The sequence below is a fragment of the Crocodylus siamensis genome, chromosome 10, assembly GCF_052110815.1.
Source record: "Crocodylus siamensis isolate JL-2025a chromosome 10, ASM5211081v1, whole genome shotgun sequence".
NCBI lineage: Eukaryota > Metazoa > Chordata > Crocodylia > Crocodylidae > Crocodylus > Crocodylus siamensis.
The window spans coordinates 8,996,933-9,022,773 of NC_143404.1; the positions used below are offsets into that span (position 1 = coordinate 8,996,933).

Genomic DNA, 25,841 nt, shown 5'->3' on the forward strand with positions numbered 1-25,841 from the left:
TCCCACAAATGTATGGATAGAGAGGGAATTCAAAATTGAAAATCCAAAATGGCTTGGAGTGGATAGAATTTGAAGGGAAAATCTACCAAACTGGGAATTAAGGAACAAAAGGAGTTAACTTTTATATGCAACAAATATGCTTAAACCTGTATTACAGCTTAAATCCCCATATGAACAACTTCTTATTTTAATGGATACAACCTACTTTTATTGGTTTGGGTTTTTTTTTAAACAGCAGTTGCTTGTAATCACATTCAAGGCAGACTGGATTGTGTGAGTAACTAGAGGTGTGTGAGCTATTAAAGAATTCACAGCTATTTGGAAATCAATCTTCCACATTTCATTACAAACTCAAAAATAGGCCCATATTTGAAACAATTTTAAAGCACGCTAATCTGAGTTAAACTGAGTATTTTATTAAGTGATTACAGTTCTCACATACAAAATAAGCAAACAATCATGCATGCACTTGCCATTGTAAAAGGAAAAGAAGTGCCATCATAATCGCATAAAATGAAACAATGAAGACTTTCCATTACATTTCATAAGGCAAAAGTTAGTGAATTTTGTCCATCTCTAATGATTCTTGGACATTCAGATTTTTAGTAATACTGGAAAACTGGTTTGGAATATCAAAACTTCTCATCCCCTTTCAATAAATTAACCTTCACACACATGGGGAAGATAAGCAGGTGTCATCTTCACATGGCCTGTCATCATGTTCAGATTTTGGTCCAGAAACAGGCACATAGCATTGATCAAGCTGTAGCCTTAGCAAGGTCCTCATTGGTGCATGGTTCCCCTGTGCATGGGCAGCCCAGTAGGTGTTCTGTAGCCTGAAAGTTTTCTCTGTTTGCACATGGTGTTTAAGTCATTGGAGCATCCACATGGTTGCATGTTAACGTCACTCTTACGGACCCTTGTTCAGAGGTGGCTTCAGGCTTTTCCATCTTCGCGAATCAAAGCTATATGTAAAGATGAGCTGTAAAAATTCTGGAATATGGATTACAACCCCAGCACTGGGCATTAATGCATTTGATTTTATTGAAGTATTCATTCCAACTTCAGCCAACTTTGTATCAAACCCACTCTGAATGAAGAGAACTTTCTTTTTAAGTAATTGCCTCTGATCAGCTACTGAACCCCCCCACCATTTAAGTGTATGCCCAGAATTCTCCCAGTTGCAGCTGTAGACATAATTATAATACACATTGCTGTTGTCATCACCTACCAGATGACTAGGGAGATTACAGATGGAATCATTGTTTTCCAAATTTACTGATTATTCTGGACACGATAAAACAGGATTTTTTTTTAACTGATAAATTGATGCTTTTAAAAATCAAAGGCTTTGGAGAATTGTTGTCACTTGCAGAGCAGTTTGTCCCTGTACACAAGCAGGGAGACTGCTCTGATGCACTGCAATTCCAGCATGTTGGAGCAGACTTGATTAATCGAATCTGCTGCAGTGTGGTAATTACTGCACTCCAGCAGACTCCCACGTCTCATGTATCAGCATCCCTGCACTTCAAAAGGGAGGCAGGGGCATTTTATCTAAAGCTTGTCTGATGAGCTTTAAATAAAGCACCCTTGCTGCCATTTTGAAGCACAAGGGTGCTGATACACGAGATGCTCCGGGTGCTTTAATTAGAGCAGCTCTCGGAGCCACAGTAAGTAAAGCACAACCGCTCCCCCCAACTTCCAGAGCACGTATATAAACGCCCAGTGTGGCTTGAGGCATTCATCATGCAGCTCTGTCAGTGTGCTGCAGTCCTCACTGGCCTCTTTACTCTGATGGATCTATCATGAGCAATCTGACACTCCTATTAAATGGCCCCATAGTACAGAGTGGTTTCTATGATGTGGACTAGGATGAGCCTCCCAAATTTGCTGTCAGTGATGAATAAATTGCACTAACAGAATGCACCACTGAGCATTTCCAAAAAATGTTCTTCCTGGTATGATACTGTAATTTAGATTCTTCATCCTTGACAAGTCTGCATTTCTCATTTGAGCATGACTTTTGATTTTATATAATACTTCATAAACCCTGCTCACAGTATGTAGCTAGATCTTATAACCTGCATTACCTAACATGTCACTTAATAATGGTATCATTTAAAAAAAAGATAAAATATAAGGTTAATCTCCAGATGTCCATGCTAATAATTTTATAACCAAACTACAAACTAGTGATAAATCCTAATCTCATAATAAGTGTTGCAATAAAAAGTGGTCTCAGATTAGGCATAAATGGACATGGTTTACCAACTGCAGTTGGAAATATTTGACCCAAAGCGGGGAAAATGTTTGAGAGTAAAAGAAAGAAAGCACCTAAAAATACTACATTGGGTTGCAAAACATTTCTGCACCATAAGCCAGGAGCACAAGAAAATAGACAGCCTTACAGTTACTCGTCTACTTCACCATCACTTCCACCAAAGTGACTCAGAGATAGGCAAAAAAACATTCAAGTTACCAAGTGCAGACATCTGCAGGAAAAGTGCTTCATCCTTTTTAGGACTGACAATGCCTTTTGGACATAAATGTCCAGTTCCTCAAAATCACTTTCACATATAATGGATTCCACAAGAAAAGGAGAGCTGTTAAAACCATCACATTTGGTTCCAGAACTGAAAAAATCCTGACATACAAAGAATTAATTAACTCAAGCTGCTGCTTAAAAAGTCATTGGAGTGCCTTTTGTACCAAGAGTTCAAGGGGAAGGAAGAGGCGGTTGTCCCTTTCCCACATCAACACAGAAATTCCAGACAACTTTATAACTAGAGTAGAGCTCATTAAGAAGAATATCCATTTGCTGTCAACGTCCAGAACAGTGTTTGAGTCTTGTGTTTGAAATTTGATTTTTTTTGGTTTTGTTTTTGGACAAATAACCCTTTGACCCATGTTTTATTTTGCATATTTGTTTGCAGTGATGCTATCTCCATCTGTGTTGCAAAGCTCACTTTTCTGCAGCTTCTCTGTGATTTCCCAGCTGTCCTGTTATTTCCCACCTCATGCTTTTCTTTTCAGCTGAACCTTATTCACAGTGAAATCAGTAATTTAGCCGGCTTCGAGGTGGAGGCCATTATCAATCCTACCAATGCTGACATTGACCTTAAAGATGACCTAGGTAAATGGGGAATGGGTTCACACAACTAACAGTCATATGAAAATTATGGAACCCAGAATTTATTCTCTCCAGCTTCAGACGTGAAAATTAGGCCCCAAATTCTTATGCCATCTTCCAGGTCCTGTTTTCTTAAAGACCTAAGAAGTACAGTATGCACCAAATCTAAGTATATATACTTTTGTTAGTGATTTGTCTTCAAGTTGAGTGCAGTCAAAATTAGATGTAGTCTAAATTCTTTTCCATAATGATCAAACGTGACTGTTAGTTAGTTTGGGGGGGTTTCTTATGTGGATTCTTTGAGGACTAAAATGTTCTTTGTCAGGTTAATTTCAAAATAAGAAGTTTCTCCATTCTTCCTGCAATCTCTTACGTTCAGTGGTTCACTAAAATAGGCACAGAAGTGTGTATAGAGGCATGACCAGATAATTCAGTATCCCCCAAATGATGGCCATGCCTTAGTTTCATGTTTCATTTGATCAAGTAGTTTGTTTTTTTTATGATGTTTTAAATTTCCCCCTCTCCATCACCTCCATATTCAGCTAGAGCAAATGCTGATTTTTATAGTAATGTAAAACCTGAAAATATATTACTGGGTATGGTATATGGTTTTTATGGCTTCAGTCCATTCCAAATAAAATATTGCTCTTTCACATAAGTCCATGTACTAGAAAAAGTATTAGCCTGGGTACATCTCATGGACTGTGAACTGTTTTTAATATCTGTTTGATTATACCTGCTACTTTCATTATTTTTCAGACTTCCTTCATGGAAAAGTAAATTTAATTCCATTACCACTACATTTCATAAATATATGTATATGTGTAAATACCAGGAAAAAGAAGGCACTTGAGCCTTCCAAAATATACACGTCTTTTTTTTACACTTTGCTTGGCCAGACATCTGTCTTGTTTCTAAAAACAAATAAACAGATTGATAGAAGAAAATAATTACCATCAAGCTTTTTTTTTAAAAAAAAAAGAAATGACTTTGAAACATAATATAACTAGATGGATTAAATGTAAATTTCAAAATCTTACTGGGGTCTGTGCTTTAAAAAAATCAAATACCACATACTTCTGCCTACAAATATAACATTTCCTCAGTGTGAAAGAGAATTCTGATTTAGAAGCAGACAAAATGATGGGAAATTGAAAATATAAAATGTAAGGCCATCTCATTTATTGATGCTGACAAAATGGAGAAACTAGTTATTTTGTTTGGTTTGATGATCCAGAATTTTTTTTTTAAGCAGACTGCATACTTTAGTATCATGCTCTGTGGGGTACTGGTTTTATAGGTTTCTTCAAAATGGAATGGGGTGTTAGCTGATTTAAAGCTTCAGAAATGATCTCACATGATTGCTTTGACTTGTCATTTTAACATTTATTTAAATATGTCGTCGTCCTCCTCCTCCTGCTCCCCATTCTGCCTTCTCTACACACACCTGCACACACAACTCTGAAAACTCCTTTGGTGCCAGGTTTGGAGTTGTACAGGTAGGAAAACATGGCCGTTGGTACATGTATAAATGTAGAGCCTGCCATGGGTCTCTGTCCAACGTGGTTGATATACATTTGTTTACCTGTTGTAGTTGCAAGTTGTACAGGCTGACATTGCCACGATCGACAGTGATGCTGTCGTTCACCCGACAAACTCTGACTTCTACACCGGTGGTGAAGTAGGTAATGGAAAGTTCAGTGCTGCGGAGTTTGTATGTGTGTGCATGGTCAATCAGCAGCAACAAGCTTGCCGTAGCTATGCAGATCTGCATTCATTTCTCACTTCCAGCAGTCTTGACTGAAGTTAAAAAGAAATGAGTATGTGCAAAGTTGGGCCCTTCTGATTTGCATTGTCAAATCAGACATTTAAAAGCAATATTAGAATGCACCACCCAAATTGAAATGCAAGAAATAGAAGTGCAGTGCAGGCATGTTCCTAATAAAAGGAGATTATGGGATTGTTTCTTTTTTGGCTTTGTAAACACCTAGCTTTGAACAAAGTCAATCCATAACCCTTACATTTCTAACATGGATTCAGTATTCTAGTACTTGCCAAATCTGAGATGTTCACATCTGACATTTTGGATGTAGCCCATCTGGAATTTCTAAACTCATAAACTCAGTACTTAGTTTTGTCACACTTTACGCATAGACCTATTATCTAGTGAGCTATCTCTGTATTCACGTACACACACATCAAAACTTTGCTACACACTATTCAGACATGCTGCTCTGATGAAAAGGTATGGCAGACAACAAGAGCTCTGTATTTTTCTTAATAATCCGGTTTGTTTACAACTTTTCATCCCAGCACTTTCAAAGCAGTGTGTTACCCTCTCACAGGGTATTAGATGTAATTGTAAGTGCCTAGCAAACGTGAGCGAACAAAATGTAGCTGTGCAACCTGTAATTTGGACTGAATGCAAAGATTGTTGCTAAGAGTGGTAACACATTCTTATTAAAAAGGTGTGTTCACATGATCACGGACTCAGTTTTACATTTCATCTTAACCTAATCACCATCATCCACATGGTGCCTCCTGTGCTTGGGACATTATTTCAGTACCTGTTTGAAGTGAAGAGCATCCCCTACAGAGTTGTCAGCACTTCATATACCACCTTGAGTTTTCCCTAAAGATTTTCCTTCCAAGTAATGCCCAACCCAAGCCAACCCTTCTTTGTTTATTAGAGCAGGGGAGATAACAGTTTGAGCTGGTATGGCCTCAGACTTGATAATCAAAAAGAAGTTTGAGGCATAAGAAGGAAAATTCAGGAGTATTCTGTATTTAAAGAACATGCTTCTGAAGTCAGCGAGTCCGTTAGCTAACAGACTCATCCTTCACCTTTGCTGAAGAGCTGCTTTTGCAAGTAGCCTACAAAGAAACTTTATATCAGAGCTGCACTGCTCGTAATTCAGTGTAGATTCCATTTCCCTCCTGACTGCTGTAAGAAAGAATAAAGGTGCACAAATGCTTAGCTTCACATGATTAACGTTTACCCAGCTGAAAATTTTTTCTAACTGATAAATGTACTGTGGGCTTATCCTAAACATTTTACGAGCCTAAATTTCTGTTTGGGCTGTGTTTTCAACACTGATACCAATGCCTGTTGGGAAGCATGAGATAATGATCTTATTCTCATGGGAGTGACACACATTTATGCCTGTGAGCAAATAAGCCACTAACCTTGAAGCTGTGAAGCTAGACATTCAAGAATTTTACTAACATAGTGGAAGAAGGTTAAATGCAATGTGTCCTTTTTCAGGATGAAGCTGATTTACAGCAAAGTATTAATGTATGAATTTAAACTCCAAGCCTTGCTATCAATTAAAGAAGAGACTGAATTTAATTAAAAAATGAATGCAGATGTTAGTGTTAATGTACATGGAAAATTTCTTTTCTTTTCCTCAGCTCTACAAGAAGAAAAGAATCAAATTTCTTAAGTAAAAAGTGAAACTGTCATTTTAAATAAATTACTGGGGGGGGGGAGGGGAGGGGTTGGTTTTTTAACAGTAAACAAATGCCCAGCAGAAGGAAAGGAAGTCCTGTTTCCTGGTACATTTATAACTAATATGGATGATCTAACAGATCTTTCCTATCATAAATTCTATGCAAGATTTAATTATATATCCCTCTCCTGCATTTGTGCTCAAGGGATCAGGGCTGCACACAGTGTGCGCTTCAGCACTGGTTGAGTTAACAGCCCATTTCCCCCACTCCTATATGCCCAAGGGAAGGTGGCTGCACAAGGGCAGTGTTAGCTATGCCTCTTCAATAGGCTTAGCAAAGGGTACCCCTCTCTGTCCTGGCAGACCTGTAAAAGGACCCTGCTTAATCCTTACCAGCAGCTCAGATCAGGTTGTGCACCTGCCCACTCCCCCAGCTAGCTCTCACTCTTTGGTTCTGTAAGCAGAGCTATAAATGCGCCATCTGGAACATTTCTGATGATGGAGAGTTCACCTCATCACATAGCAGTCCAAATTGCTTCTGAGGAGCTATGGAGTTAATGAGGAAAAAAATGTTGAGGTGTGTGAAAATAATCCCAGGGCAAAATACTGAAAAGTTGAGATGAGTGCTGTCAACAATGTAAACCCTGGGCCTACAAGGTCTGGAACTTTCAGTCCATACTTAAACACAACTCCCAGTGCTAAGTAATCGTGACTAATGAAATGGGATACATCTTTTTTTTAAACTACCAACACTCTTTGTGAAATACAGTTCTATTAAAAAAAAAATAGAGGTGAGCCCAGGAAGTTAGCATACAAATAATGCATTCAGTTACTGTTTCCAAAATATTTTTAATATTAACTTTTGGTGGGGTGGGGGGGAGCAGGAAACTAATAATGATGTCAAAGCAGAGGCGTCATTGAGCATATATGTGCACTTCCATCAGAACACAACAGTTTTTTCTTCTTGACCAGTAAAAGGAATGGGTTTCACCAAGTAAATGTCTAGATGTATTAAGAGTTTCTAGTCCTGGATTTTTGGAAATCAATTTTCAGAAGTAATATCTCAAATCACAAGCTTTCTGATAGCACTGCTTCTTACTTTACCTACCTGTGTAATTCATATGCACAGTGCAAAATGATTTGGGATGCTTAAGTAGTTAGGAAAATGTTTTCTTGGGCTATTTTCTTATTAACATATAAAATTAGAGCTGCAAAATAAGATCTAAACCATTTAGTGTTGGACTGCCTTTGTCAAGCACACCCCCTGTGTTACCCTGACACTGCACAGCTCTCTTCCTCCCGGAGCGACAGTGTCCAGCTCCTTAGCAATAGTTAGAGAAGTTCATTGGAGGAATATGTTCCTTCGAGATTCTCCTTATTTCTGAGGCTCTTCCTCTTGGTTGAAGGTGGCTCAACAATCTGGGCAGTTACCAAGTAAAGCAGCCCGCTGCACTCACGAGACTGTTTCATTCCTGGTGCCACCTGTTGGGGTCAGGGACCAAGATCAGGTGAGTTTCAAATTCTTATTGTGGCAAATCACTCTTTAAAAACAAGTTATAGCAGAAAGGGGAAATGAGTCCTAAGGGAAGGAATGCTGAACCTTCAAGCAGCATTGAGGGAGCGCCCTCTCCTGAAACACTGCACACTAACAGGTGCTCTGCAGTAAGAAGGCAACCAGGGATGTAATTGCACAGATCTTGACACTGAAATCAGAGAGTGAGGTCAGCAAAGGGATGCAAATGAGAGGCTTGGGGTTGTTTTTTATTTTTATTTTTTTTTAACTGACTAGCTAACTGTGAAGTCCCAAAAGGTTTAGATCTTACTTTGCAGTCCCCAAAAATGTTTGGGCAGAAAAATCTAGGATGTCTGACCACATAAAAGGATGAATCATGTTTCTGCTTTAGGAGTGAAAAAGTAAAGTAAAACCTGTCTTTGTTCAGGAAGCACTTTGGAAAAGAAAGGCGGCAAAGAATTTGTGGAGGCGGTCATTGAGCTTCGCAAAAAGAATGGGCCCTTGGAAGTAGCAGGAGGTGAGGCTTAATTCTCTGCAAACTTACTGATGATGCTTTTGTAGGCTGTGGGATTTTTAACTGAGTTTTTCTGCATGTTATATGCAAGTAAGTCACACTCAGAGGCTGTGAATTTTAATGTAGCAATTGCACAAGTGATTCTGTTCTAGTTGTTATCTGACCCCCTGTCAAAAGTGAAAGACCACAAATTCCACACACACGTGATGACAAAGTCAAGCGTTAATTTAATACTGAAAAATAAAAATCATCCTTTTTCACAAACAAGTATTGAGGTGTTTATGTACATAAGCATACATCAGCACATATGTCTGTGTGTACTGGAAGATATCTTTGTTTCTTAACATCCAAATCAATAAAGCACATAAGCCTGTTTTTAAATCCATTCCTACAAAGCATATGTTTTATACCAAGATTCTAATGACCTTGATGGGGCAAAGGCCCCACCTGCGCATTACTCTTATGGCATGATTAGCCAGTCACCCAGCCACATGTTAAATCAATTAATGGTGTTATTAAACGAGGAATAATCTGCAAAGTAATTCTACAAAATATGTGTAATAACTTTGTAGTTGCTTGCTATCATGCCATTAACTGAATATGTAGCCAGGAATCCCTGCGACTGGGAGCCGTGTCCGAGCTCCCGGCTCGGGGGGGACCCATGTGCACCCTGAGCTCCTAGGCTATTGCAGTCAGCTGAGGGGCTCCCAGTTGCAAGAGCTTGCTTCTTTCCAAGGCAAAGGGAGCCCAGGATCAGGTTTCCCCTGCCCTGACAAGAAAACATGATGGGATCCAATTCACAATCCCACAATCGCATCTCCTGTCCATCCCAGCCAGGTGTCTGTCCAACCTGCTCTTGAAAATTTCTAAGTCAAGAAAAGACAGAGGTGGACTTTCCTCTGTGGCCATAGAAGACAGGACTAGGAGCAGTGGCCTCAAGTTTCAGCAGAGGAAATTTAGGTTGGAGATTAGGAGGAACTCTGACTATGAGGGAGGTCAAGCATTGGAACAGGCTACCTAGAGAAATTATTTCAGTGCTTTCTCTAGTAGTGCGATTTTTGTAAAAGTTTATGAGTGTGTGATGTCAAATTTATCAGTTTTCATCTGAACAAATCTAATATATGAGCAATAAAGTTTGATAAATGACAAAGCATAATATTAGGCCATCTGTAAACTTGCTGATATATGTTGTGAGTAAAGAACTCTGATTCTGCCATCTGTGTTTACAGTGTAAAACTAAATAGAGTACATGCAGTTTACAAAATAAATGCTGAGTAAACCCAGGAAAAAATGTAAGCCTTGGAATATGACAGGAAAACTTATGGCTGTTTACTCATGGTGCTTATTTTCACTTTTTTCACACACTCTGGACTTTCCTTATTTATCCAAACTCAAACATGGAAATATACATTTATATGCAATGCTTATTTTATTAGCAAGAGTTCGTATGTGGAGAAAACTATAGAATTGGCAGAGCATTATCTTCTGACTGACCTTCCTGCTACGTGGACCAGGCCCGCTTTGCTCAAAACAGAATTTCAGGCTAGAGGGAACATTTACTTTCCACTCCCCTAAACCCAAGGGAGTGACCTTGCAGTCCTATTCTAGGGCAAGTCTCTCTGTTAGACCAGTAAAAGTGTCCCTCAAGGACTCTACTCCCAGCTGGATGATTCCCAGAGAATAGTTGTGTCCAGTCAAATAAATACCTTGGCCCCGTAGGGATTCTCTCTCCCATCCCAACATACACATCTGGAAATTCCCCTAACCCAGCAGGGGCTAAAGCAGAGTCCTTATCCTAGAGTAGAGGTTGGCATGCTGCATTTATAAATATTATAGAAAACTGTGTAAAATACTTACTCTTTCAAAGCACCTTCATTTGAAATACATGGCAGTAGCTCCAGACAGTTACCAAAGCAGGAGCTGGCAATGTTTTACAAGCCATGTTCAGAACAACCCAGCTCGAGGAAGGGGGCTTTCCTCATGCCCAGGCTGAGGCCAGGCAGCAGGGAGCTGCTCCCCCTCTTGCTTTCCCCAGGTCCATTGCAAGTGCAGCTTCCAACCAGGATTGAGTATCTGCAAACTGTGTCTGTACTTCTGCCACTCTCCCACCCCCCCAGGTTGCAGCACAGGCACAGATGGAAGCTGCCTGGCCTGCTGGGAGCTGTACCTGCGCCACATCCAGAGAGCAGGGGACTGGGGGAAGTGGCAGTAGTTTGGGCGCAGCTGGAAGATGCCCTGCCTCAGCACTGCTTCTGATTGCCTAGTCCTGGTATGGGCACAAGCAACACCCTTCACTTTCATAGGCCAGATCTTGTGGCTCCACAGACTGGATGCGGCCCATGGGCCATATGTTGCTGACCTGTGCTCCAGAGAATCCCCATAGGTCCTTCAGCAGGCACCGTCCTTCTGAGAGACAATGAAACCCGTGATTCATATCAGTACAGTATTTTACTTTGTCAGTAAGTGGCCACCTCAGAGTTTCACCATACATAAAATCCCACATCTGACTAGTGCTGTGTCAGCTGCTCTTATTAGATTTTTTCCTGGATTTATGATCTATCCTGAACCTGCCAACTCTGGGGATGCAAATAATGACAGATCATAATTGCTTAGCACGGAGGTTATGCAGTCTGTTGAGGATCTGCCAGCCCACAATAGTATAAATGCTTAGGTTTCCATTGTCCCTTAAAATTTACGCTTTTGATTAACCAGCAGTCAGAATTCTACCCGGCAACTTCTGTTTTCTGCAGCACCTGCAGGATAATAGGCACATGTGATAAAAAGGCTTTTGGGGTTATTCACCATTTTTTAATAACCAAGTGCTCCATAACCATTCCAGCATGGAATAGAAAATTTCTGGTCAGTCGTCACCTTTCCTGGTGTTGTTCCTAGACACAGGCTCCCATTTTGCACCCACAGTTTTGTGGGCATGAATGGTTGCAGCTGCATGTCTGTGGACATTGGTCCAACTGGTGTCCTCTGAGTTTTAGGAAGTGAGTCTATGAATGGGCATTTTTTTAAATGGGCCAAGGTAGCAGATTTTTATATGAAACCCCACAATTGCAGTTGCAGAATAGACCATCCCTCCCTACATTATCAGGCATGCAAGGAGAGCATGCAGTCTTTTCCCTTCCCTGAACCCAACCCGATGCCCAGCAGTAAGTAAGACAGGCCTTAAGTCTTGGAAAAAGATTCCCAAACTGTGGGAGCTGTCCCTACAGTCCCCAGACATGGAGACTAGTAGTCACTAGTCCACGTGTGGAGTATCCTTATGTCTACCTTACATCATGCCAGAGGTGGGGGACACTGATTAGCATGATAAAAGGGGCCTCTTCAGTTCCTTGGCATGTACAAGGTCATGCCTGCTATGTATGGATCAAACACTGCAAGTCCACTAAATTCATACAGCACAAATGTTTGTCAAGTATTTGATGAGAGGGGTAAATTAGAAAATGCCATTGTGTCAGCCATCACCAGTAACACGTGCAGCACAGAAATTGAAAAGGAACATCATCAATCCAGAAGTCTTGAAATGTAAACCAAATAGACTTGCTTTTACTAAATCAGGAATAAAGTCCCATATTATCTGCAAATAAATGAAGACACTTGTATAATTTGCCGAGGTTGCAGTTTTTCCTACCAGTTTAGGTACATCATCATTTCCTTCTGTTTCATCGCACTTGGGCTGTGGCCTAATCAAAACCTAACTCAATAAACTGCATATTTAACACTGAATAGCTAAAAGTCACAGAGAATGAGTTAATCAGAAGTTATAACATCCTGGCATTTCCTCAAACTCAACAGCTGAACTAACACAAAATGGTAGCATCCCCTTACCTTTATACTCTGACAGACCACTGCATCTTTCTTGTTATATAGAATAATAAATTGCACAACTAGATAAAGTCCTTGCTACGCATTTATATCTTTTCTTAGCTGCCAACCATAGATTTTGCTCTTTGTTCATTGATATCTATTATAGCTATAATTTTCCAATTACCACAACAAAGTGCAGTAGGAAATACAAAACACAGAGTCTGTGTAATCATGTTATTTCTTAAGACTACTTGATTTGTAGTAGAAAAGAGATATTGGGATTATAGTAGTGCCTGCCTGTTATTTGTTTGTTTTTTAATCACATTTCCGCTTGTGCACTTCTATTTAATCCTTAACTGAAAGCACTTAAGTTTCATTTTCTGTTTCTCACTAGCGGCTCTCAGTGCCGGTCATGGACTGCCTGCTAAATTTGTGATCCACTGTAACAGCCCAGGCTGGGGTTCAGACAAATGTGAAGAGCTGCTGGAAAAGACAGTGAAGAACTGCTTGGCTGTGGCTGATGAGAAGAAGCTGAAGTCTATTGCATTTCCTTCAATTGGCAGTGGCAGGTAAGGTGGTCATGCAGATCTGTTCCAATAGACCACCACATCCATCAGCTGCTCATACACATTTCTCACTGCCGTACATTGATTTATTCTCTTTCACTTACTCTTGAGATCTTTCTTGTAGATCTGGTCAATCAATATGTGATACTTGGAATCCCCACTCAGACTTCATCAGGCGTGAGAGGGATCCCTGCTGATCCTAATGCACTTTTTGATTTTGATGAAATGCAGTTTTTAAGAGTACATAAATTTTAATAGCCTCCCAGAAACTTAGCATTAACTAAACGGTGAAGCTTGATAAAATACACTCCTTTTTGCCATGTTTATTTCCTATTATCGTTAATTCATAAAATAACTCAAAGGTATGACGTAGGCTAGGAAGGAGACATTGTTTTTGTCCCTGGACAAGTAGTGCCTGTGTTCATCCTGGAACAGAAATATCCCAGGATTAGTGTGTATACACACAGCCTTTCTAATCAGGATTTAGTGAGCGGCTGAATGCATTGCTGCTTTTCTGCCATCGATTCAATAAAGCAATCCCAGGATAACAGTTCAGATGAATTTTGCAGTGTCCCTTCTTGTCCCATTAAGCTTTTTAAGTTTTGTCCTAGGACAATGGACATGGACAACTGAATGATAGCACTTTGTTGTGGGATAAAATAGTTTATTCTGGGACAAATGCTACTTCTGTTTATAGTCTTAGTGTCAGCCTAAGTGTTGTGTTTGAAATACGTTTTCTCAGGAATGGCACAGTCAATTCTAATTTTCCAGTGATATCTAAAAATTGAATTCTGTTCCATTTATTTTGTAGCACTTTTTCAGCGGAGCAATTAAAAGTCTTAGCCAGGTTTAAAAAAAAAAACAAAACAGACATCTGTATATTAGTTCCTGTATCCTGTATAAGTTATGTAGGATGCCCATTTTTTTTAATACAGGTTCATTCATTTAAGTGCTTAAATATGGAATCAAGGCTAAATCAGAAGCTTTTGGGTTTCTTTTGAACTTTTGGGTCCTTACGGGTTGTTGCATGAGGTCACAGAAGGCCAGATCAATGCCACTTTATACCAGCTGGCTATACATATGCTGTACAAACGCTCCTTTGAATTTACCTCAGCAGTACACGTTCACTGTATCATCATTGGGAATAAGATTCTGCCTACTGATATTCATTATGCTGCATAGGGGGTTGCTGCTTTTCAGAAGTGGCTGCATATCTCTAGTAAACTGCTTCCTGTATATCCTTATATACAGGATGAGATGAGATGAGATGAAATGATATAGTGTAGAGTACTGTTGGATCCTTTGGGTTGAGTGGCACTATAGAAATGTAAACTATCATTCTTTTAATGAAGTGTAACAGACTTCTGTCATACCTGGCCCAAAAATATTGGTTGGTGACCTATGCCATTTTAGGTAGGAGATAAGAGTATGCAAGTTGTAGTAGATGTTGTGGAGGCAAGCATTTACGCAAAGTGTGCTTGCAGAGAAGGTGGCTTTTACAAAACAGAGCATAGTGTGTTTTTTCTTGGTGGGATGGCTTGCCACTGCCAATGCTACAAAGTAGTGTATTGCTGTTAAAAATAATGAAAAGGTCTTCTGGTTCTTGTTCAATTATAAAACGTAATTGAGTGAGAGAGAAGATTTTGAGAGGGGTTAGTCTCAGCTTGGCATTAGCACATAACTTGTACTCAAGCTGATGAGACCAGTACTTTTTAAAAGAGAGGAGAGTGCAGTACAACCTTTGGCACATGGCAGGCATAGACATGCTTATGCATTCCTTTTTTTTTTTTTTTTCCTTCTTAAGTAAAGGGGCTGTTTGGGACATAAATGAATTTCTATGAAATAGAATATAGTCTGTCAATACAATTCACTTGTTTTATGGAGTGAAAAAGTTTTAAAATATAAATCTAAAGCTTCTAAAGACAATAAATGCCAAAGGCACCACATGCTCACAGCTGTTCTGGTACCGACATCTGTCAAACAGACATCACCCAGTAAACCCACGTAAACAGCTCTATTCTCTTTTATGGCTGAGGAATGGGATTACATGAGGGTAGTTCAAATAAATCATTTTGTGCATCGGGGGGAAATAACAGAGCTTGCTCACAGCATCCAGTGGGCTGGATGCCCAGCGACACTAACTTTCACAAGAGCACGGGTCAAAGGGTGCTTTGCAAAGGTGACCAAAAGTTCACTCCAGCAAGGGCAGGGGGGAAGAGCAAGAAAGAAAAGTGCTAGAGGTTCAGGTTTGAACACAGATTCGTGCTCTCATAGTGGGTTATCTTCTAGGGGTTCTGATGTTAATCTGCCTGTGCACAACTTTTGCAAAAGGCTCAAACTGCAGTTTTACAGAAACTACACTAAAACTATGCAGTCTGTGGAAGTAGCTCTTGTTCTTCCCAGAAGCTCCAAAAGCAGTCTCTGGTCAACACTGTGCCTCTCCCCTGTACCATGTCACTCTTGTACCATACTGACTTAAGTGTACCTAATCAGTTTGTAATGTGAAAACCTCTCTGAGCACTCGCAAACCTGGGGATGAAGCTCTCAAACCCTTGGCCATAAGATAATTTGGTATAACCTGCTAGCTGGCACATCAAAAGCAGCAGTGCAGCAATGTTTCAAAGTCCCCTTAAGGAGATGCTGGAAACCTGTACTCCCCTGATCTTGATGCTTCCCTGTCTGGCTGCTGTGCTCTGTACCTTAGCAGCCAAAAGGCCTCTGTGACTTGTGCCAGACTGTAGCATGCATAAGCAACCAAAAAAAAAAAGAACTGGGGAACAGGTCATATTCCTTACAAAGCAGCAAGTGGCTCCTACATCAGTACTACCTGAGCAGTCGGTCACCTCTTTACAAGGTTGATCCTCCCTATATCAACAAAATGAGCTGTGGAAACTCAAGTTATTTCACACTATGGTTGTTAAAAGCCAGGAAAGTTCAGGCGTGTTCTGAGACGAGAACAACACATGCCGTGTCATATCATCCATTTTGAGAAATCGCAGGTATTCTCTACAGACAACATGTCTAATGCCATGCTGCGCACAGCACCACCATAAAATCGCTATTAGAATACATTTATAAGAAGGTAGTGAATACGAAGTGGTACATGATGCAGGCAGCTGCCTTTTGTCTTCCTGCTTCTTGCAGCATGTAATGAGAGTTCAGTACTCCTGTTAGCTAGTGCTAAATGACACATCTGTTAATACCAGAGAGGAATCTGGCTTCGCCTCTGCAAAGTGAACAAACACTAAATAACTCAAAACCATGATGCAGTGGGTTTGTAAGTAGAAGTCTTCCTTTACGTTGTTAGGGTGTGAGCATCTCAATAACCCTGATATTACTATGTTGGCTTCAAGTTTGTTTAAATGCAAGAGGGACTATAAAAAAAATCAAAGACACCAACCACTTCCCTTCACTTTGTAAAATACCCTTGGAAATAAAATATTTCCTAGGGCCTGATCTTTCTCTCTCTGAATTCAGTTATGCTTTAGTGGTGCAGGATTTTGAATCTTTTTTTTTTTGCATTCTGATTAGCTTTTTATACTACTCTTGTCACCATTGTATTCCAGGAGTGCCTTAAAGAACATTACTGAGATCTGCCACTCAGGTCTGTTTGCTGCTAAATAGCTGTGCAGTTGCATTTATTTAGGGAGCAGCTCAACAGGAGCTTTTACAAGAGTCACATGCTTTTTATGGAAGAGATTGGATTGAACTGGAATCAAGATATGTGGAACAAGCTGGAGTTAGAACAGGTTACTTCTGTGAAGTACTTAGGAAAGATGTAACAGGAACATTTTGGACACCTGTGGCCAGGGAGTATAATCATCATAGTTTTCTCCATCATATATATCTTTAAAAACCCATCGGTCCTTCATTCTGTTCTGCTCCTTCTCTCTTCTCTGTGATCAACTGTCTTATCTGGTTACATTAGTGCATCTGCTGGATTGTCTCCATAGACAATTGCTTTTATGTGAAGAGTCTGTGGACCCAGTGTAACAAACCAGGCACAGAAAGTTCAAATTACCATAGCTTCAGGCAACCACACCATGTCTGCCTAGCAGGGATTTACCGAAATAGAGTCGATTTCTTGTGCTGCCTTCCATGAAATTTCCTCCCTCAAGGAACATTGCCTACTATTGGGGTTCCTTATGAGCCTCTGCCAGCAGGAGCACAAGGGCATTAGCCAGGGTCTCGCAGAAAAGCGACCATAGTATATCCTGCACAGGTTTAATGTGGAATATGGGCTGCCACCTTCTCCCTGTTGTGCTTGTTCCATAGCGGGATGGATTTATCTGTTCCTGCACACAATATCACAGAAACTTGAAGAAAAAAATACAAACAAAGCAAGTAATTTACTAGTCCATCATACTAGCACCGGCAGTAGTTCCACTCCTCTGGCCTGCAAGTGACCCTGTGCATAATCAGAAACAGCTAGCTAATTTTTTTTCTCATCCTGAACATCTATTTTTTCATAAGGAGTAAAAAATCCACTCAATTTACAGAACAAATTGGAAGAAAGGAAGAAAAATAAGCCCAGGGTGTTTCTGTTAATATGTCTTTATTACCATTCATTCAACATAATTTCTGTGAGTATAATGCAGTACAAATTTATGTGGGAATGTATTACAATGTTCTGTTGTAAGGCAGCCAAAGATTCGTGTAGATACAGACCTAGGGCACTTGCACGCAATGTTATAAAATGCAATACAAATTAAGCATTGACAAAGTGTAAGTACATGGTGCAAAACCAGTCCACAAATGTCTAACATGCCCCTTAACATTGCATCTGTGTGTGCACCTTGAAAAAGTGATCCATTCCTTTTTGCTTCCAGAATGTTACACCATATTACTGGGGGTTTACACGTTCAGATCCTTCAGTGTTCAGCTGGACCTGTTACTTATCAGTGCTTCACTGCTAACACAGCACCACAGCTGACAGTGGCTTCCAAGTCGTTTTCAGATGTAAATCCAGGTGTGGGTTATGGATCTATAAAGCCCTTTATTGCTTTGGTCCTGACCATGTTGAAGTCAGACTTGTCTCCTTGTGTTTTGACCTCTGCTTAAGATAGGATGAAAAACTTTCAGGCCAACAGCCATTGGATGTAAACCTGGAGGGAGTTGGAGGAAAGGTGTTGTCAGGGCCAGTCTTTGACTTTGAAACTCACTCATTTAGAAACCTGTCAGCAGAAAACACTGCAAAGTCTGCTTGCATATGGTTTCTTCTACAGGTGCAGATGGCAGACCCTTTAGATGTTGATTTGAGTCCAAGCTCTTACGAAGCTCTCTGTTTGGAAACTGTAGACCCTTTCCAGCCGATACTGGATCAATTGGTTTAGTTGTTTTACATTTCTCAATATGTACTCTTGTGGTGTGGTGACAAAGCACTGAAGGAGTTGTGCTGTGCTTCCATAGGTATGAGTTTGAGCTTTGCTCTAAATTCAGACTAAAGGCACCCCCACCCACCCCCAGCTGATCATGCTCTATCTAAATGAGTCCCTGATCATTTGGGATAGAAAGTCAGAAGTGGACAGACCTGATGGTAGGCACATCTCTTCCTTGTAGCCAATATCACACAGAAACTGGCATCCCTTATCCATGCTGGTCCAGCAGCTTAGTAGGCTCAGATAAACCTTTGACCTCAATGGCATGTGTTAAATTAGGTGTGATGCAGAGCTTTGTTTATGAACAATTTTGAAAGTGGAGAGGACTCGCCATACACCTGCTTAAATGTTAGAACTCAGAACTAATGCAACTATTTTACTACTTACTTGGAAGCTGTACTCCTTTTAACACTTCACATGGTTCGTGAAATCATCATCGCCTTTTCTATTTTAGTCAAAAATATGCTGTTAATATTTCTACCCAATGAAAAGGGTCAGAGCAATTTTTGCTCTTCACTCTGTTCGGATTGTGGAAATGTAACCTGTTATTTTTGTGTTATATTGTTAAACAGAGATAACATCAAAGTAGTTTGTTCTTTGGTTCTTTTCACATTTCCTGTTTGCCGATTAACTGAGGGGTTCTTTTGTGTCTTTCTAAACAGTTGATTTATGTAATTACTGTGTTGCCATAGTGTACCTTGTACAACTTTATCTACATCAGATTATTGAATATTCTCTGGCTTTTGTACCCTTCTTTGAAGCTGTCACTGAAGTCCCTGAGACTTTTGAATATAAGTGTTGAAGAATGTGCCTACAACCTTTTACTTTCTCTTTCTGTCCTATAGAAATGGTTTCCCGAAGCAAACAGCTGCCCAACTGATCCTGAAAGCCATCTCCAGCTATTTTGTGTCGACAATGTCCTCTTCAATCAAGACCGTGTACTTTGTGCTCTTTGACAGTGAGAGTATAGGGATATACGTTCAGGAAATGGCCAAGCTAGATGCCAACTAAGCCCAGAAAGTTACAAAACCAGCCGTCTTGCCCATCTCCCCCCAGAATCCTTATCTCATTGTGAGGCAGAGCACCCTGTATTTTAAATTTTGCTCGTCTAGGGGAATAAAGGTGGTGGGGGAGTTTTGGTTTTTGAGTTGTTTTTTTTTCCTTTTTGTTTTGTTTTGTTTTTGTTTTTTCCTTTAAATATTTTTGGTTGACTTTTGTTCTGTTTTGTTTTTACTTTCTAAAATGTTTTATGTTGGCACTGATAGTTGGCATTACTGCTGTTAATGCACTGTATTCCAGGCATCGTCTGAATTTAGTGTAATCTAGGAAATTTTATAGTTTTATTTTAATGAAGTATGGATCGAGAAAGAAAGTTGTTAGGAGTATGTAGTCTTTTACTTGTGAAAGAAACGGCAGACCCTATTTTGTAACTGTGTTGTGGTGCTTTATCAATACATTGAGTGGCGTTCCTTTCATTTTTTTAAAAGAACAGATGCTACAAACCTAATTTGTGTTTGTTTATTGTCTTAACGATGGATCTGGAAACAAAAAAAAACACAAACCCCGTTGTCCTTAATTATATTTACAATTTGGAATTTGTGTGAATTGATTTAGTAAAATGTTTGAACTGTTACACTTGGTATGCCTTTGAATTGCTTTTTTTAAAGCTTTTGCATGCAAAAATTCAAGACCATTCAACAGATGATAAAATACATTGGACTTGCATCTCAGATCAGTGGTGCCAATCATCCACAGATCTCACTAACATTAGCTGGAAATTTGAATGCTCAGCCTATTTTTTTCAAGATCAGACCTTTTGGCATAAGTGGTCTTATTTTTTGTTAGTATTTCAGAAGTTGCCTTGCAGATTTTGAGTTCATTGGCCTTCTAGTTTGGAAGGCCAGAACCATTTAAGCGTAGACTTTTAATTGTCACATATTGTAGCACAAGTATATTGCAATGTTTTTTTTTAAACTTTTGCACTGTTCCCATGTGTGTAGGAGCTTGGTGGGTAATTTGTTGGTCATCAGTGCTGATTTTTACAAATCTACACAGAGAATCTAAATACAGATTGGTTGATTTGGCTCCTACTAAGTTAATACTGACCAGTTTGTTTGAAAGGGCTCATCTTTTCCAATGTATATACAGCCTTCTGTTATGATCCCAGTGTGCACTGGTTGCCTATCACAGGAGTTCCCATATTGGCAATTGAGACCACCATATATGCTGTCTTGCTTCACTGAAACCAACTGTTTGTACTTAGGGAATGAAATCATCCCTTGATAGAAAGATTGTTTTCCTTGGAAGCATTCTGGTTAGAGGTACATTGATATATCGGTCCATATCGTATCAGCACCAATAAAAGGAAAATTGACATTATCAGCAATCAACTTTTTTTGGCTGATGTGGCCAATAATGTCCTTAATAAATGCAGCGTGCATGCCGGCAGCTTGGAACGCAATGTCCCACTGGTAAGTCTGCTGGAAGGAAGAGGCATGGGGTGGAGGGAGGCAGATTGAGGCCCCACAGTGAGAGAGGGAGACAGGGGCTGGCGCAGGCGCTGCCCAGCCGGAGCAGGGTGGAGCATGGGATGGAGCCATGAGCAGCTTGTCCAGGGGGTGGCTCCCGCTGCTGCATGCACCCCTGGAGAAGGTATGGGAGTCATATGCCCTCCAGATCTGTGCATGGGTTGAGAGCGGGCTGCTGCTGTGGGCTGGGGCTACACTCAGAGCAAGTGGTGGTAACGCTGGGAGGGGGACTATGGTGAATTCTAGCGCCCCTCCCAGCGCCGCGCAGCCCCAGCCCAACTCCCCCACTGGGAGGAACCCAGTGCCACCCCCACCCCGAGAACACAGCAGCAGCCCACCCTTGCCCCGCACACAGATCTGGGGGGGGCACACATCCCCCGTGCCTCCCCTAGGGGTGCACGCAGTGGCAGGAACTGCCCTCCCCTCCATGCCCCCCAGATGAGCTGCTCATGGCTCCATTCCGCACCCCGCCCCGGCTGAGCAGCACCTACCCAACCCCAGCCCCACTCCTCCCTCATCATAGGGGCCTTGATCTGCCCCCTCCTCCCCCTGACCTCCTGCCCCTTCCCTCCAACAGACTTACCAGCCAGACGCTGCTTTCCAAACTGTCGGCTGCCGATTGGCAGTCTGATCAGTATTGACTAATATGGCTCGTTAATAATCAGCCATCAGTGTCGGCCCAAAATATCTTTATCAGTTCGCCCCTACTTCTGGTAATCAATCTACCTTTTGAGCAGCAAACATATGTTGGTAGTTTTTATAAATCTGTACTTGCTACTGAAACACATTAGTTCAAATGCATTCCTGCTTGATCCAAAGCTCACTGACCCAGCATTCACTGATGTTGGCAAGGTTCATTTCATTAGACCCTTCTAAGAATTTGATTCTGAATAGTTATTTTCCAAATTGCTCAGCTGACATCTGTATGACTTGGTGAAATTGTTTGCATTCATCATTGTGTGCTTACAATTCTGGTCACCTGGGTGCATTACAATGAAGTTACTCTAAAGGAATGCAAGATAAATAGACGCAAACAAATAATTAAGCAATAATAGTCTACCAGGGGATGAATTTTGTGCCTATAATAAGTTTGGGCCATGGAGCACTCAGAGCTGCTTATCTTTGATTATCCTGTAATAGTGTTGTCTCCCACCTCTTAGAGAGGGGAGAAAAAACTGGAAGGGGAAGTAGAAGCAGTCAGTTGAACTGGTATAGGATTTCACAATAAAATGTATGTCTGTTGCAGCTGCAGTGCATTTTATATGAACTCCACTAGATGTCACCAAAAGGACTGACAAAATAAGCAAAAGCGCAGAACACTTTAATTTGATTAGATGTTCCGCTGCACAGGAGTAAGTTGACTTTGTCAGGGCAGTTTGCACAGATCCTAAATGTATCTGGAATCTCCCTTGTAGATGGGATGTCTGCATTGAGTTTTGGATGCGCTTGGCATCATACAACAGCCATGGTTTTTGTCTTTGTAGTTTATACATTGCCGCAGTGTTTAAGTCTGAACTCTTCAGTCTTATTTTCCCAAAGAGTAACTGAGAAACACAACATGTTTTTATCCAATATATACAACTTCGGTTATAATCCAGATCGTCTCCAAACAGTTCCAATACAACCCTCCCCAAGGAGGCTTTTAACAAATATATCCTATTACTTCAATGGCATCAGGAAAGGAAGCATTTTTCTGTTAGCTGAAAGATAAACAAATGAGTGCCATTCAACTCGTATGGACTAGCATCTCTTTGGCCTTGATTCTGAAAAGCTTGCTTGCTTGCGTGCTGTCTGACTCCAAAACCATCCTGTTGATTTCAGTGGAACTGGTTGCGAAGTCAAGTTCCCTTCAGATGAGTAAGGGAGTTACAGCCCAGCCCTTTGAATTTCCACGGCCATTAGTGAAGCACATCCATTACCTCTTAGGAACAGAAGGATATGTCTCTCAAAGACATTTTTCAGCACTTTGACCAGCGGAATTGTTATCCACAATTTGCCTTGGCAGACAGTTGCACCATGCTAGATTTCACTGTTAAAGTGCTTCTTGAGCCTAGTCTTCTTTTCTCTATAATGGGTGGGAATTTAATTGTGGTTCGGGGGCCCGATTCTGCTCCCATCACAGTGGGTGGACATTATGGTGTTGACTTCATAAAAGTTATGGAGCTGTCTGGTCTATTGTACCAATATAGATAACGCTTTCTTGAGTTTATTCTAAGCCACATCAATAACTAATTATCAGCCTGCTGGAAATGGACCCCTCAACCTAAATATTTAAACCCAATACGGTAAGTATTATTTGGCTCAGTGTGTTCCCTAACCTGCTTCCTGCAACCTTCTGCTCGGCTGGTGCCCACCGCACTTTCACCTTTTTGGGAGATGAATCCATTAGCAGTGAGTTCTCCAATTGTTGAGGATTTGGCAGCAAAACTTAGCTCAGCCAGGTAGTGCAGCCTGCTAAGTTAATGGCATACATTTTAGCACCTAAAAAAGTAAATGTATCAAGTTACACATTTAATAAGAAAAACAGAACATGTATTGTTGGCTGAATTAACATTGTTTGTGGAATATTAACTTTTTTGCATTTTGTTTCTTATACTTAATTGCATGTGCTCAGAAATACATATATCACATTTAGACAGGGCTGAAGCATGGAAAATTTCAGCCATAAAATTGTTTTCATAACCTTGTTTTCTTTCTGACATGTCTATCATGAGCCTGTTCAAACACAAGAGGTTAAAATGGAGACTGCTGTGTGACCTTAACTGTGTTACTTGTGTAATTGTGGCTCAAACCCTATTATAGTCACCCTGATTCTCCACTTATTACTCCAGTTTGAAAGTCCAAGTACTTTTCATGTGTACCAGAGAATTCATTTTAACACTGTCTTCAAGGTGTATACAACTATGTAGATTCCTGTGTTACCTATGTATTTTACAGCATACCTTCCTCCAAGCACCTCACTCACTCAGTTGTCAGCCCATATGATTTGCTTGTATGCTAGAATTATTGTCCTCTCTCCCTAGGCAGGTTGCCATGCTGGGCACACCTGAAATATGCTGCTGACAGAAATGTTCTGCCCCCAGAGAGAAAGTGAGTGAAATGCAGTTTTGTCAGGAGCAAGAGTTCACAAGCATTGTACAGATCATCTGCTACTTTGAAATCTTGTTTCCTGAAGTCTTTGTTATTCTCCAGAGGAACGGAAGCAGCAATAACAAATAACATTTATGTCTTTTTTTTGCTTCATTTGAGAATGGCACATTCCTTGGTAACATTTACATTGCATGCATCTTAAGTGATGACATGGTAGATAACCATTTGGATTCTTACATTTTCTGCCCTGTTGAAGGACAGCCCTCCATACCACATAATTATGTTATAATTCAGTAGCAAATCACACTCTATTTACTTAAAGCTACTTGAACTCATCTTTGAATCTCAGCTTTTCAGATGTTTGGTTTTAGCGTCTGGGCAAATCAGAGATATGAGCCAACCTTCACTGTTTGCATCTGGCTCAGCGCTAAAATGTCTCCAGTGTTTAGGTAGGTCTTGTACTGTTCTACTGTCTATGTTTCTACTTCTGCCTCACTGGGGATTTTGGGCCTCTTGCCTAGTACCTGGACCTGGGACATGGGTTGAAGGTAAGGTGGATAAAGATCAATCTAGGTGATGATAGGGTAGGAGAGACAACAGAGACATCTCACGGAGATTATACTGTTCTGTAATAGCATATTTATTTGCAACCTGAGGGCCAGATTTCCAGCAGAAGATCAGCTCAGCGTTGAACAGGATGCTTTTTAGCCAGTGACGGGAAAGTTGCTGTCTTTTCCTAGATGCAGACCCCATCACCATAATTCATGGACACCCATACACACATGCGACACCTGTTCCAACACATTCTAATTATTCTGACTTATTAGACTTAGTTACTAATTAGACTCAATCAAATCTGCTGGAGCATTCTAACTGGAACCCTCCAGCAGCCATAGCATCCTGTGTATGCAGCGTCCCCGCATTTCAAAATGGTGACGTGGACACTTTAACTAAAGCTCATCAGATGAACTTTAGTTAAAGTGCCCTGGCTGCCATTTCGAAGTGCAGGATACTGAATACATGAGACGCTGTGGGCTTTTTAATTAGGTCTGCTCCTGAGCCACTCTAATTAAAACACACCTCCCTCCCCACCACAACCCTGGAGCACGTGTAAAAATGCCCTCTGGCTTTGTAACTTTTGAGGGTCTTTCCTACCCTATCATCAGTGCCGTAACACATTCTTTAAATCCATTTGCAAGCTGATAGTAATGCATTATGCATCAGCTCCCCTATTAAATGAGGTATCTCACCACCACTATCTTTACACTGGTGTTTTGTGATCTGGGCTGCCCCCGGGTTTGTGGGCAGAACTGCAGGGCAAAGAGTATTGCAGGTGTTATTTTTAAAAAGCTGAGTTATTTCAGCTGCTTTCCCCAAGCATTGATCACTATTTATCTCATAAACTAGAGTAACCAGGACAGTAATGGTCTGCTATAGACTTGATCTGACAAATCTTTGTGTAATCTCTACAAACTGGGAACATACCGCACATGAGTCCTTAGTTCACCTAGGATGTTGTGTTAATACAATACAGGACACTAACCAGCACTCTTGTAAATACTATGAGTTAAGAGACCATCTCTGAAGACTTCCGCAGTTGATCAGATGTCATGTCTGAGATTTGTAATGATTACAAAACATTCAAGTGGCTCACACCAGGGGCTCAGTTACTACTGCTATAAGTGCTCCAAGGATATTAAATAGATAGTATCTACCTAGCTATAAATGCTTAAGTATTTTGGAGAGAGTAAATGTAATCCTTCGGCCAGATTACAGAGAATTCAATACAATTCTTCCGTTTGCATACTCAAATCAGAATCTGACCCACTGCACGTGGGCAAGGCATGTGCAAGATCC

General features: G+C 40.6%; 1 protein-coding gene across 4 annotated transcripts in view; it reads left to right on the top strand.

Moving 5' to 3' along the window:
• The window catches only part of MACROH2A1 (macroH2A.1 histone), a 55,383-nt gene extending 35,384 nt beyond the window's left edge, over positions 1 to 19,999 (top strand). For 2 of the 4 annotated variants that reach the window (XM_090020730.1, XM_090020729.1), the window contains exons 6-9: positions 4,725 to 4,815; positions 8,520 to 8,609; positions 12,817 to 12,991; positions 19,212 to 19,999. In XM_090020730.1, coding sequence (XP_089876856.1) covers positions 4,725 to 4,815; positions 8,520 to 8,609; positions 12,817 to 12,991; positions 19,212 to 19,377 — 522 coding nt within the window. In that variant the 3' untranslated portion in view covers positions 19,378 to 19,999. Of the gene's footprint in view, positions 1 to 3,033; positions 3,134 to 4,724; positions 4,816 to 8,519; positions 8,610 to 12,816; positions 12,992 to 19,211 lie in introns of all 4 variants that reach the window. The other 2 variants (XM_090020728.1, XM_090020727.1) reach the window with 1 other exon arrangement.
• The last annotated feature ends 5,842 nt before the right edge of the window (positions 20,000 to 25,841 follow it).